The sequence below is a fragment of the Bombina bombina genome, chromosome 6, assembly GCF_027579735.1.
Source record: "Bombina bombina isolate aBomBom1 chromosome 6, aBomBom1.pri, whole genome shotgun sequence".
NCBI lineage: Eukaryota > Metazoa > Chordata > Amphibia > Anura > Bombinatoridae > Bombina > Bombina bombina.
Window position 1 is genome coordinate 1,041,235,963 of NC_069504.1, and position 16,008 is coordinate 1,041,251,970.

At 38.1% G+C, this 16,008-nt stretch overlaps 1 protein-coding gene across 1 annotated transcript in view; it reads right to left on the reverse strand.

The window, feature by feature from the left end:
- LOC128664108 (potassium voltage-gated channel subfamily KQT member 1-like) overlaps positions 1-16,008 on the reverse strand; it is a 327,070-nt gene that overhangs the window by 34,004 nt on the left and 277,058 nt on the right. Inside the window, exon 17 of the mRNA XM_053718799.1 lies at positions 12,805-12,866. Coding sequence (XP_053574774.1) covers positions 12,805-12,866 — 62 coding nt within the window. The remainder of the gene's footprint in view (positions 1-12,804; positions 12,867-16,008) is intronic.

Here is a 16,008-nt window from a genome sequence, read left to right on the forward strand (position 1 = left end):
TGGCGGTAAGAGGGCCCCTCCAGAAGGAGGATTAGCAGTGCAATGGGAAGCTGCATGTGCAATAGGAGATGACAGCAGGGAATGCACCTCACAGGACGGAGACCCCTCTGAGGTGGACGACTCAGTGGTACTAAACATATTTGTTTTCTTAGATAAAATTACTTTATCAAGGCATGTGGAACATAATTGGTCAGGCGGATATATACCGTAGCCTCCTCACAATATAGGCAGGTATTAGATTTAGGTAAAGAGAGAGTACCCTCCAACGTATCACAGTCTTCCATAGCTTGCGCTTGTAAGATGGACTATAGAAAAAGATAAATGGCACCTATATACCCCCAATGGCTGGGGCACTCACCACCTCCTATGACCCAGGCCCCACAGAGAAAATGCTTCATATCCGTAAAACCGCATGGTCAGAAAAAGAGGAAATCAGTGTGACCACACCCGGTCACGTGGTGCGCCATGCAGGACCGCCCCTGCTACAGGAAAAAGCGCACCAAACATAACAGGCTGCACAGCTAACCAAATTCTCACGCATGTCGCAGCATAAAACATAATAAAGAAAATTATGCGATAAATCCCCCCGGTTCAATAATTCCCTTTTAGAGATATTAACCCTTGATTCCATACAGATAAAAGGAGTCATACTGTGACCCTGTCTTCTTGTGTTATCATTTGTGTATAAAAATGAAACGATCTTACCGGAATCTCTGCCGTGGAACAGGCTCACAGCCTCTCAAGTTTGACAGTCTTGTAGCATTGCTCCTGACATGGACTTGAGTGTTAGAAGCAGGCAGTGAAACTCGTCAACACTGATTGCTTAGGAGCTGTTAATACGAGTCTGGATAGGTACACAGAAAGACTCTCCCTGCATCTCCAGACCCTAACATTCACCAATGCACTCACTGAGAGGATGACAAGACTACTTAAAACTCCAGTCCCATTCGGAAGGGTACTACTTTCCATAAGGAACTTCTCCTTAACTTCTGACACTTCTGTCCCAACCTCCTGTGATGAAAGGCAAAGAATGACTGAGATATGAGGGAAGTGGGGGAGGTAGGGAGGGAGCCTTTGGCTGGAGTGTCTTTGCCTACTCCTGGTGGCCAGGTTCTGTATTCCCACAAGTTTTGAATGAAGCTGTGGACTCTCCTCATATTAAGAAGGAAAAGCTTATTTATATTTGTTCTTAAATGGTCTCAGCATAGGAGACATTTGGCCAGTTTTCAAGTGGAGAGCAAAATTGTGCTTTTGCAAGTGCAATGTTTGCGCTCCACTCAGTAATACCAGTGCACGCAAATATGTGCTGGTATTATGACAGCGCGCTTCCATAGGCTCCAATGGGAGCCTCATTCTGATGCCGATAGACATGGCACAGAAACTAGCGCAGTGAAAGAGGGTAAGTTGGGCAGCAAATGTAATATATATATATATATATATATACACATGGAAAACAAAAACTTGCACTCACTGGGTTTTTCAAAAGCCAATATTTACTGTGACCGTGTTGTAACGTTTCGGGGATACATTGTCCCCGAAACGTTACAACACGGTCACAGTAAATATTGGCTTTTGAAAAACCCAATGAGTGCAAGTTTTTGTTTTCCATGTATTATACTTTACTAGCACCCTGGTAGTTGGACTTAAGTGAGAGTGCACTTCCTTGCTACTTTACTATATATATATATATATGAATATAAACATATATATTTATGTGTTAATATTTGTATATTAATATGTGTATATTTAAAAAATATATAAAGATGCTGATATTTTTTATTTTATTAATGAGCTGTCCACTTTATTTTGACGTAAATTGTGGGACATTATTTTTATTACCCGAGATCTGATCTCTGGTTAATGCATTTGAGTGCAAAGTGCTACCGCTTCTATTTCAAATTGAAATGCACCCATGCACATTACATGTTTTACCTTTCTATCCCATTAAAGCTTCAGAACTTTATGGCAGCAGCAACAATCTTTGTAGCACTCATTTATTGTTGCAAACAATTTTGCCATCAAGTGTGAATGCTCCTGAGTCTACCTAGTTTTACTCTACAAAGAATACAGAGAGAATTAGGCAAATTTTAAAATAGAATTAAAATGGAGCTTTTTACTTTTAAATATCATGCTCTGTCTGAATCCTGACATTTTAGTTTTGAATGTACTGTCCATTTAAGCATTTTGCTCTACATCCTATTTCCATTTAATATCCAGCAGTTAAATTAGCATCTCTAACAATATTGTGTAAACGACTGGTTTGGCATTGGTGACATTCACCTTTGTTTGACTCTGCTGCAATACACACACACATTTTTATTTACATATTTGTTAAATACTATATATAGTTGTGTTCTTGGTTCTAAACAATACATTTATATACTTATGCATAATTACTTTAATATAACTATTTAGAATGTATTAATATATTAAATATTTATATTTACAGCTGCCTTTTATATTTAAAATATTAAAGTCAACATAATTATTATTAATTCATATTATTTTGTTAATTATGTGTGTGTTTTACGTTTTACATTTTTCTTCTTCATAAATGGAATTTTATATACCTATATATCTAGGAAAGGCTGATGAAAAATGTAGTTTATTACAGGTCCTATACATGAAGCTGAAAGCTGTTGTGTGAGGGCAAATTATCCGCTGCAGTAATTTAGTGAGCACAAAATGAAAATCTGACATCTCTGAAGACTGCTGGATGCTGTTATTTTTTATTATCCATAGCCATTTAAATAGTTAAAAACTGGTGTAAAACTATTCACACCACCAATGGAAACTCAGCCTATGAGAAATTACTTTAGCACAGAGATGAGTAATGGCTCCGCATATGGGGGTAGATTTATCATACCCCGGGCGCACATGATTCGCTACAGAGAATCATGTCCGCCCTGCATCGCTAAATACGGACAGCATACGCTGTCCGCATTTAACATTGCACAAGCAGTACTGGTGAACTACTTGTGCAATGCCGTCCCCTGCAGATTCACGGCCACTAGAAGGGGGTGTCAATCAACCCAATCGTATAGAATCGGGCAGATTGATGTCTGCAGCCTCAGAGCAAGATCTCTGCTTCTTAACTCCTGTTTCTGGCGAGCCTGGCATTGGGGCCGATACGGAGATTGTTAAATTGGCCCCATAGCCACCAATCAGCAAGCACTACCCAGATGCTGAACCAGCTCCTAAGCTTACAGTCTTGCTTAATTTCAAATAAAGATACCAAGAGAACGAAGAAAAACTGATAATAGGAGTAAATTAGAAAGTTGCTTAAAATAGCATAATCTATCCTAATCAAGAAAGAAAACATTCTGGTTTAGTTTCCTTTTATTATGTAACATTTTTTATTTGAATGCATCAATAGTTTTTTTATGTTTAACCTTATTTGAGGGTAGTCTTTGGTCTCTAGATACCTCTGGAAAGGCTTGGTTACGTAAAGGGACATAAAACACAGTTTTAAATAACTTTCCAACTTACTTCTATTATCAATTTTTCTTCTTTTCCTTGTTATCCTTTGTTAAAAAGCAGAAAATAAGTTCAGAAGCGTGCACGTGACTACAGCACTGTATGGCAGCAGTTTTGCAACAATGTTATACATTAACAAGAACACTAGATGCCAGCACTATTGCTCCAGACATGTGCACCCTACCTATCAAGATATCTCTTCCACAAGGAATAACATGAGAATGAAGCAAATTTGATAATAGATAATTGTTTGCAATTGTATTCGCTATCTGAATTACAACAGATTTTTTTTCTGGGTTTCCTATCAAACCAACAATATTCTGCTTTAGACATTTATTAGTAGCAAAAACACAAACCAACTCATTGCATAAAAAAACTATTAACAGGGGCAGGGCTGTTATGTTATGGCTGTTTCTCTCAATAGTCATTGTATTTTTACTAATAATACATTATCCAACAAAATACAGTTTCATTTACACATTTCACTAAGTTTGCACTGAATAACCTGTCTATAATCATTCTCACACACATAATCGCACACTCTTATACACAAACAAATAGTAAGCACATATACACATACACTTTAGCACACACAAATCCACGTACAAATCCACACAGGGTAAGCTGAGGACAGATTACTGAGTGGCAGTGGAATAATTAGTTCTTTATTATTTGGAACAAATGAGTGGGACCAAATCTTACTGGCTCCCCCAGCCAGCGTGTCTGGGTACATTCTCTGTCTGTGTCTAACTTGGACAATACTTACACTGATGCTTTCAGGCCATCCAGAAGCCGTCTTTGCCAGGCCTGTGGACTGTGCCAAGTGAGCAGACAGTGTTCCAGCTCAGTAGGCCAGGCCATGCTTACTATTCCAGCAGTTTAAACTCCTTGCTATGTCTAAGCACTGCACCTAATGAAGGGTGAAGTGTAGGAGGTCCCCAGCTAAGTATTGACCCCGTGTACAAACACCGTGTGCCAGGCCAGCTCTAGCCAGACACAGTCTGAGCCAGGCCTGCTTCTCATCTCATTATCCAATCCTGGGAAACTGGCAGAATGTCTCAGGGTCAGGAGAACAGACAAAAAGGAAACAGCGTACAGATAAAAACAGAATTATAGGTAGTGAATACGCTAAATAATACACTAACAAAAGTTAATTATAAGGACAGTTCATGTGAAGCATTTCAACACATAATAGAATTGCTTTATCTGAATAGAGCGGGATGATTTTAGGAAACTGTTATATAGCAAAAGATGTTATGAGGAGCAGTTATATAAACAATTATGGTAATGGGGAGGATCGTATTTAGGGTTGGCATATTTGGGCTGCATATTAATAATGCAGGAATACTCTGTGTATGATCTGACTTGGTATTACATTCCAGTACTGATTTTAAGGAAGGCTTAAACTCCATGAGACTGGGTGAAATATAAATAATCCTCTGATGCTCCATATCATCCTCTGACTCAGAAACTCTGCCACAATAAGGGCTAGATTACGAGTGGGGCGCTAATTGTAGCACACAAGCGATATGGGATATTTCTCATCTCTTTGCGCAAGATGGAAATAGCAACCATATTACGAGTTGAAAGTAAACGTGGTCACTTGATGGCAATTTAATTTAATGCATGTTGGGTAAGTGCGACTTTAGGGTTAGCACAACAAAAAAGTTGCACAAAAGACAGAAAAACACATTTAACAGCACAGCTACACTCATATTAACACTGTCTGATAAAAAATATATATATTTTAAAATTGCGTTAAAAAGTCAAAGATATGAGGTCTCAGGAGTAAAGAAAAGGGCTGCAAAGGGCTTAACATAGAGATACAGACATACACGTCTAAATATGCATATGTTTATATGGGTCTACATACATTTATGTATTTATATGTGTATTTATGTATTTACAGACATATATACACATATAAACAAATAAACACATGTACACACATATAGACATATATGTGTGTGTTTGTGCATTGGAGACCTTTGAAGTTAAGTAGCTAAAAACATGAAAAATCATATTTATGCAATATTCATATTTAATTAAGTATTTGACTGTGTATGCACTGTAAATATTTCACATTCCAATATTCTTCACATAGTGTAATACATTCTAAGTATTTTTAAATATATATTCCAATATAAATATGTATATATATGTACCTATATATAATTATATATATATATATATATATATATATATATATATATATATTTTACCAAAACAAATTATATATAAATATGTTTGGTTTGGTTTAGCGTACTTGAATAAACGCGATCGGGTTAGTGCATGAGCATGGGTGTTCGATTTATTTGCAGTTTGCTCGCTCCATTGACTTCTATGTAAGGATAAGTTAATGCGTTTGCGATATTCGAAGTTTAACTTTTTGCACGCTTCGGGTTTTCGCTCACACGCTTACTCTTTACCTTCAACTTGTAATACGAGTGCAACCTGATGTGCGCAAAAAGCCTCCATCTATCAAAATTATCATGCAAGTGAGAGTGCAAAATAGTGATCCACTTGTTATCTAGCCCTAAATGGATATAAAATTAAAATTTGAAAAGCACATGAATTTATTTAATTTTTAAATGTAAGTATTTTTTTAAATACACACTGGCCCAGATTACTAATGCTAGCGCTGGACGCAATAAGCCATTTTGCTGGACCACACTAAAATTAGCAAGTAACTTGATATTACAAGTCCATGGTAAATCAGATTTACCAGAGAAAGATTAGTGCGGCCTATATTGCTCTAGCGCACCTCAATACTGTCAATGGATATCATGATCGCACTAAATATCGCTAATATTATAAGTTGAAAGTTAAGGGTTGTGCTTGAAAGTCCAAATGGCACTAAAAGAATTAGCATGAGCGGAGACCTGAAGTGTAAGGGTTAAAAAAAAAAAAAAAGGTTTAACAAAAAGCACATAAAACATATTAAAATAAAGTTTTACACTCATACATCTACATTTTTAATAACAAAAGATAACATTTATATTGATAAAAATGTCACTGAAGTTGAATGCAAGGTAGCCGTTCAAAATGGCGTACCTTGCATTCCTATATTGATTCTTCAAATTCAAATCAGCCAACAGGATGAGAGCTTCTGAAATCCTATTGGCTATTCAAAACAGCCAATAGGATTTCAGTAGCTCTCATCATGTTGGCTGTTTTGAACAGCCAATAGGATTTCAGAAGCGTTAATCCTATTGGCTGATTTGAATTTGAAGAATCAAATCAGCCAATAGGAATGCAAGGTACGCCATTTTGAAATGGCTACCTTGCATTCAACTTTAGTGTATGGCGGTGACCATATGAAAATAACACTCTGCGCAGGATGTCTTCACCATCTAGGATAGCTCCGCTCCGCGCCTCCAGGATGAAGATAGAAGACATCCCTGAGATGGATGAAAGTGTCGCTGCCTGGATGAAGACTTCTCGCCGCCTGGATGAAGATGGATATCCGGACTTCAGGAACCATGAGTAGATTTTATGGGGTTAGTGTTTTTTGGGGTGTTTTTTTTTAGATTAGGGATGGGCACTTGTAAAAGACCTGAATGCCCTTTTAAGGGCAGTAAAAGAGCTAAATGCCGTTTTAAGGGCAATGCCCATACAAATGCCCCTTTAGGGACAATGAGTAGCTTAGTGTTTTTTAGAGATAGGTTTTTTATTTTGGGGGTTTGGTTGGGTGGGGGGTTACTTTTAGGGGGGACAGTAATTTTTTTTACGGTAAAAGAGATGTTTAACTTAGGGCAATGCCCTACAAAAGGCCCTTTTAAGGGCTATTGATAGTTTATTGTAGGTTGAGGGTGTTTATTTTGGGGGGCTTTCTTATTTTTATAGGGCTATTAGATTAGGTTTAATTGTTTTTATTTTTGATAATTTCGTTTATTATTTTTTGAAAGCTTAGAGTTTTTTATTTTTCGTAATTTAGTGTTTATTATTTTTTGTAATTTTAGATTTTTTAAATTTTTTTGTAGTGTTAGGTTTTTTAAATTTGTAATCTAGATTTTATAATTGGTAGTTTTTAAAATTTTATTAAAATAGTTAATTTATAGTTTAAACTTAGTTTTTTTTTAGTTCACAAGTAAGTTTTTATTTATTTTAAGATAGTTATATTGTCATTTTAATTTAAAGTTAGGGGTTGGTAGTTTTAGGGGTTAATAGTTTAATTTAGTGTTTTGCAATATAGGGGGGGCGGCAGTTTAGGGGTTAATAGGTTTAGTTTATTAGTTACGATGTGGGGGGCTAGAGGTTTAGGGGTTAATAACTTTTATTAGTGTCAGTGATGTCGGGGAGCGGAATGGGGTTAATAATTATATTTAGTGTTGGTTATGTCGGAGAGAGGCGGATTAGGGGTTAATAACTTTTATTAGTGTTGGCGATGTCAGGGAGCGGCGGAATAGGGGTTAATAATTATATTTAGTGTCAGCGATGTCAGGGGTGGCGGTTTAGGGGTTAATAATTTTATTTAGTGTTTGCAATGTCGAGGGGCGGCGGATTAGGGGTGTTTAATTATATGCCTGTCCGACATGATCCGATCAGCGGATCATGTCCGCCAGACATCGCTAAATATATGCTCTCCGCATTCAGCATTGCACCAGCAGCTCTTGTGAACTGCTGGTGCAATGCCGCCCCCTGCAGATTCACATCCAATCGGCCGCTAGCAGGGGGGTGTCAATCAACCCGATCGTATTCGATCGGGTTGAATTGCGGCGATGTTAGTGATGTTGCGAATAGTTCACGGCGAACATAGCATGTTCGCGTTCGCCACAGACGGCGAACATATGCGATGTTCGGTCCACCCCCTATTCCTCATCATTGAGTAAACTTTGACCCTATACCTCACAGTCAGAAGACACATTCCAGCCAATCAGCAGCAGACCCTCCCTCCCAGACCCTCCCACCTCCTGGACAGCATCCATTTTAGATTCATTCGGAAGCTGCATTCTTAGTGAGAGGAGGGACAGTGTAGCTGCTGCTGATTTAATAGGGAAATAGCTAGGCTAGTGTATTCAGTGTCCACTACAGTCGTGAAGTCTGATCTGTGCTGTAAGGACAGCACCCCAAAAAGCACTTTTTAGGGCTAGAACATCAGTTTTTTTTTCCTGTGTAATCTAATTGCAGTTGCCTGCCTGCCAGCGTGTGTGTCAGGCTCACAGCATATACTGTGCCCACTTGCCCAGTGCCACCACTCATATCTGGTGTAACAGTAGTGTACATTTAAAAAACAACAACACTTTTTTACTGTGAAATAATAGCAGACAGCTGCCAGTACCCAAGATGGCCGCCAATAAGGCAGATGGGGAGGGTTAGAGAGCTGTTTTGGGGGGGATCAGGGAGGTTGGGGGCTAAGGGGGGATGCTACACCACAGCATATGTAAATATGCTAAAACAAAATTATTATTTTTTTAAAAACCTTTTATTTTAGTACTGGCAGACTTTCTGCCAGTACTTAAGATGGCGGGGACAATTGTGGGGTGGGGGAGGGAAGGGAGCTGTTTGGGAGGGATCAGGGGGTCTGATGTGTCAGGTGGGAGGCTGATCTCTACACTAAAGCTAAAATTAACCCTGCAAGCTCCCTACAAACTACCTAATTAACCCCTTCACTGCTAGCCATAATACACGTGTGATGCGCAGCAGCATTTAGCAGCCTTCTAATTACCAAAAAGCAATGCCAAAGTCATATATGTCTGCTATTTCTGAACTTATGCCATAATTGCATAAGTTGTTTGTAAATAATTTCTGTGAGAAACCTAAAGTTTGTGAAAAAGTGAACAATTTTTTTTTATTTGATCGCATTTGGCTGTGAAATGGTGGCATTAAATATACCAAAATGGGCCTAGATCAATACTTTGGGTTGTCTACTATACTACACTTAAGCTAAAATTAACTCTACAAGCTGCCTACATGCTCCCTAATTAACCCCTTCACTGCTGGGCATAAAACACGTGTGGTGCGCAGTGGCATTTAGCAGCCTTCTAATTACCAAAAAGCAACGCCAAAGCCATATAAGTCTGCTATTTCTGAACAAAGGGGATCCCAGAGAAGCATTTACAACCATTTATGCCATAATTGCATAAATTGTTTGTAAATAATTTCTGTGAGAAACCTAAAGTTTGTGAAAAAGTGAAAAAAATGTTTTTATTTGATCGCATTTGGCGGTGAAATGGTGGCATTAAATATACCAAAATGGGCCTAGATCAATACTTTGGGTTGTCTACTACACTACACTTAAGCTAAAATTAACTCTACAAGCTGCCTACATGTTCCCTAATTAACCCCTTCACTGCTGGGCATAAAACACGTGTGGTGCACAGTGGCATTTAGCAGCCTTCTAATTACCAAAAAGCAACGCCAAAGCCATATAAGTCTGCTATAATGGCATGTCTGGCACACAGTGTTGGGGCAAGGGTCAATCTGACCACTGATACCTGGTCTGCAAAGCATGGTCAGGGCAGGTATATCACCTACACTGCGCACTGTGAAGCGGGTGTAACCCTTACACTACCTGATCGATACAACATCATACCTGATGTTTTAAAGCACGTTATTCCAAACAATTTAGGAATGTTAGGTGATTTATGCCCTTTATGGATTAAAAACAGACTCTGCATCAACTATGTAATTTTCCATGGGAGTTTTGCCATGGATCCCCCTCAGGCATGCCACAGTCCAGGTGTTAGTCCCCTTGAAACAACTTTTCCATCACTATTGTGGCCAGAAAGAGTCCCTGTGGGTTTTAAAATTTTCCTGCCTATTGAAGTCTATGGCGGTTGATTACCTACGGGTAATTTCGCCCCGCCACAGGCGAGCTGAGCCATACAGGGGTGCGTATACATGCCCCTGTACGCCTCAGCTATGATAAATCTAGACCATAATAGTCCTCATAAGGAACATCTAAATCCAGGGCCTCCATCTGTAACACTGTTAAAATGCCCAATTGGTACCCAAGGTCACCCCTGCATGATCCACTAAGGGATATACTCTCGATGGTATTGCCACTTTGCCCAAAGCATAGAACACACAACCAAACCCTATGACCACAACATTACCATCATATTTTAGTTGAAACCCACAACTCCATATTCAGTCTTTCCAGCAACAGGGTCCCAATCAGTTTTATTTTCACCTAATAAAAAGCTTAAAGGACATTCCTTTAAAAATTTAAAAGCACATAGATGAATTACATCTTTGAATAGAAACATATTTGCATTATACATGCATTGGCAAAAAATGCTTCTAGTAAAAGTTATCACTGTTTTATTGTTAACATTTTTCTGTGCATGTGACGCATAGCTAGATATTCTCAGTGCACCAGCATTTAAATACTGCAGCTGCTCAGAGCACCAGCTGAGCTTTATGTCAGCAATTAACAAACTGAGTCATTGCTAGATGGTAGAAGCACCTTAGGCTCTCTAAGCAAGTGCTGTGTTTAAAATGCTGGTGCACGGTGCATACTTAATGAGATAGTCTACTCCAAATTTTTTAATATTTAAAAAGAAAGATAATCCTATTATTACACATTCCCCAGTTTTGCACAGTCAACATGTTTATATTAATATACATTTAACCTCTGTGATTAGCTTGTATCTAAGCCTCTTCTGACAGCCCCCTGATCACATGGCTATTTATTTATGATCTATTGACTTGCATTTCAGCCAAATAGTGTTGTGTCTTGCATAACTCCACGAGAGTGAGCACAATGTTATCTATATGGCTCACATGAATTAGCAGTCTCTTGTTGTGAAAAGCTAATAAAAAAGCATGTGATAAGAGGCTGTCTAGTGGCTTAGAAACAGGCAGAAATGTAGAGGTTTAAATGTTATAAAGTATAAAGTAAAGGCATTATATATCTTTTTAAACAATATCAATTTTGGTGTAGACTGTCCCTTTAAATACACGTTTTGAAACAGCTATAGCTTTTATTAAAAGCATTTTTGCTAAAACATGTATATTACAAAAATGCTTCTATTCAAAATGCATTTATGTGGATTCCAATTTTGGCTGGTATGTCTGTTTAAGTGAGATATTAACCCATCAGGACCTTTGTGGCTGTAAAAGGCTAAAGATAGAGACACGTTTTTTTTAACCAAGACTGAAGACATTGTGGGTTTATGGATGAAAGTAGGACATACATTTTGTGGGGAGGTCTTTTCATTGAAAGCATGGTGGGTAAGGAGTTCCCTTCATTGCAGAGCGAGGTGATTGCTTTTTTGAGTATGGGGTGATTTTACACTAAGGGGTGACAAGTGGGTTCCCTTGAATGTTGGGATTTGTTTAGTGGTTGATGGTTGTGTTGATGGGGCCCTTAATTGCTAGATTGTTTTGAAGTTGAATGGATTATATAAGAGCACTTTTGAGTGTTGAAGGTTGTGCAGGAGGTTGTTGTGTACTACAATTCCCCCCCCCCCCCAGTATTTGGATTTTGCAGGGTGGCTAGAAAGTGCTTTATTTTGGGTAGTCCACTAAAGTAGCTGTGGTTGGGTCTTTTAGGAAGGGTCATTATGAGTGTTTAGACCATACTTGGTGGGAGGTCCTTTTAAGGGGCTGCTATAGGCCTCTTGAGCTGGATTATTGCACTATCAGTAGTGGTTCTTGTGGGGTGGGTGTAAGGGGGAGAGTTGCAACCATGGGTACTGCAGCTAGCATTTCAGATGTATTGAGGTGCACAAATAATGATAAAAAGCAACCGCTCCACTGTGCATCATTAATGGCAGATCAGCCATTGATAACATTAACAAAAGTGTGCAGTATCAATGGGTAAAAGGAGGCACAACAATTATTTAATAAAAGAAGTGTACCTTAGTCAGCAAAAATTCATGTATTACCAATTCAGCCATAAGGGCCGATTTATCAAGCCTTCAAGCTCGCCGGAAACAGAAGTTATGAAGCAGCGGTCTAAAGACCACTGCTCCATAACTTGTTCGCCTGCTCTGAGTCCGTGGACAGAAATCAACCCCCTGCTAGTGACCGATTGGCTGTGAATCTGCAGGGAGCTGTATTGTACCAGCAGTTCACAAGAACTGGTGGTGTAATGATAAATGCCGACAGCGTATGCGCTACATCGTATCATGTCCCCTCGCACATTAATACATATACCCCATAAAGTCAATACTACCATATTCTGAGACTCTGTTAAAGTCAAAGATTTATTACATTTGTCAAGTATTTCATATCACATAAATATAATCCAACTTTTAAATTAGACAGTCCCTTACTGGGCTCCTATATATTGTGTTGATTACAATTTGAACTTCATTTCACATGGATACATTGATAGACAAAATAAGACACAAATTGTATAATGATACCCTCTAGTACCTTCTCCTCTAGACGCATGAGCCGTGCACCAACGGTGTAATATCCTTTATCCACTCCTTTCTCTGTAGGAGAAAAGGGAATATTGTTACTGTGAGCTCTGAAACTCTGTTTGTTGCTCAGAAACTCTGGTGTGTTGATCTGTGCCTTATAATGAGTGTAACCCTCTGTTACTTGTTTTCTACTGTCACATCCTTTGTGTGCTGCAACTTAGTGTCAGCAGCACCAGTGTGCATTGGTCTGTGACAGCTACAGTATATTTACTACTCACATGCTTTGCTGTTTTTGGCTAGATTGTGTGTGCTGTACTGTCAGTGTGCTGTACTGTCAGTGTGCTGTACTGTCAGTGCGCTGTACTGTCATGAGTAGGAGTCACTAACCTCTCAGTATTATGCAGCAATACATGTGAATTTTGTATCTATGTCTGTCTCATTTCATGCCACTATTGAAACATGTAGAAAAATGTTGGAGGAGGGGGGTATCAACGGCACTACTAGCCAAGTGTAGCTTAAATACTTTAGATTCCCTACTAACCCCTTATCGCCCTTGGTGTATGTGGGAATAATCCCCTTACAAGTATTTTGGACTAGAAGAGGTGCTATGTAGTTTTCAACATATGAAACTTTGGTAGAGAGAAACTCTAACTCAACAGACTACATATATAGCACTCATAAGGGTTAATGTAGGGTACATCTATGAGTAGTACAAAAGACTATATTCCTTAAGGCAAATCAGAGTTACTGATAGTCTAGTGAGCTTGCGTGTTCAACGTTAAAACATAACTTTTATTGTGTCAAAATTTAATATAAAATACTGGAAATTAATTTAAAAACACTCTCAGATGCTGGAGGATCTGTAATTAACCTGTTCACGTTAGATAGATTCTAGTAAAGTAGGTCATATATTGTGCTGGTTAACTACTTTAGTGTAGTTGTATCAAGTTTATTTAAGCTGATACAGACTCGTAACAAGAAGTCTTATTGAATATTTGTGTATATATATATATATATAAAGAAAAGAAGAAAGATACTCTGTAATCTTTACTAATAGTAATGTTGATGAAGTATCAATTTATATATTGTATTATACACAGGTGTCACTGCATGTTGCAGATTGACCATATATCAGTGCAGCGCTAACATTCTGGTTTAGCCCAATACTATCTGCTTATGGGTAGCATGCTCTATATATTGGTAATGAGAGCACAGTGTACCCTGTTAAAGAGATTAATACTATTTTAGCTGGGGGATTAACCTCCTGTGTTGATCTTTAAATACCAATTGGTACTCCACATAAGGGGAAGCCGCCACTTTATCTATTCAGTAGTTTATTGTTTATATTACCCACACTTGTTTGGATGGCTTCTGTGTTTATACGTGGAATGTTCAGTGTTGTGATTCACTTACATTAGTTGTAAGCTCTTAACAATCTGTTATAACCCGTAAGTTGGGTGTGCTAAAATAGCTTCATAAGTTTATTATAGCTCATATGTTTGGCATAACACTTGTATACTATGTATTGAAGCAGTGCTAAATTTCTTCATAGGTTTGTTATAGGCTCATATGTTTGGCGCAACACTTATATACCATGTATTAAAGCAATGCCCACTCGAATAAGTCTGAATTCAGCACACTTGTTACAAGTTCATATGTTTGGTGCAACACTTGTATAACATATATTGGATCAGTGCCCACTAAAATAAGACAGAATTCAGCACACTTGTTATAAGCTCGTATGTCTGGCACAACACTTGTATACCGTGTATTGGAGCAGTGCCCGCTAAGATAAATCAGAATTCAGCACACTTGTTATAAGTTTATATGTTTGGCGCAACACTTGTATACCATGTACTGGAGCAGTGTCCACTAAAATCAGTCAGAATTCAGCACACTTGTTGTAGGTTCATATGTTAGTGGCAAAATTTATATACCGTGTATTGGAGCAGTGCCCATTAACATAAGTAGAAATTCAGCACACATACAGATTACACGCTATAACAGTTCAGCTGGAGCTAATGGATTTTTATATAGTATAAAATATTAGTAATACCACAGGCTAGTTGTAAACTTATATCTGTAGCGTAACATTTGTTTTCAGATATGTAAGAGAGATATTCGTTAGTTGGATTAAGGGTTTAAGCGCAGCTGATTGGATCACATACGCTGTCAAATTTCAGCACACATACAGATTGCAGGCTACCGCAGTTCAATTGGAGCTAATGTTAATCACACTGCTCAGTTTTTAGCCGGTGCAGTAAATGCACTCTTACCCGGTATTGGTTAGGTTCTCTGCCAGTGGTTTATATTTAAACTACTAGATTTGTAAAATAAAGTCTACAATCAACAGTCTGTGTCAAATGATTGCTCCAAGTGAGCCCCACTCCCGAGTATACTACTCTTGTATCGCTTGCCCATTGAGTCTATCTATTGGTTGTTGAGCATATATGGTCCAATATTATTGGAATATAACAGTGACGATATGCCTACTTTAACTAGTGAGTTAATAGGTTAGAACAGGTTTAGTAATACAGCATTCTAAGGCTAATCTAAAAATACAGGAGCTCCAGGACTCCTCACCAATTCCCTAACGTCCCTAACATGTTTCGCCCTAACGGCTTTCTCAAAGGGTGAGCGCGCCGCTCACTTACTGGTTATTTAAAAGGTCTCAGGTCCCTCCTTTCGTATGACGTCATCCTCTTACTTGCAAATAGTTGCTTCCTATTGGACCGCCATATCTTGACTGATGAGAACTACATATTGTTGTAATTTAGTTGCTATTCGTATGCCTATGTTATATATTAAAGGACTTATAAAAAGACTATTTTATTCCTATCAATATTGTCTGTCCGTTTTTTGGGACCTATAGATAAAGAAAAGCGTATTGAATATTATAATGTTGATTCCCATGACTTTATTTCCTTGGGTATCTTTTTTGTATGTTTATAATTCCATGTCAGAAGCAATAAGATTATTGTCATCAGATTTTTCTTTACTCTAAAGTATCTCTTTTTTGAACATATGATGTGAGATAATCATTTATTGTGTAACATTGTGTTATTAACTCTTAAGTATACTGTGCTATGTGTCAAAAGAAGAATTATATTTTAGTGAAGTGGTGAAGTTGTGGGTTGTATTCATTTCTTGGGGAAGTGTTTCCAGTATTTTATATTAAATTTTGACACAATAAAAGTTATGTTTTAACGTTGAA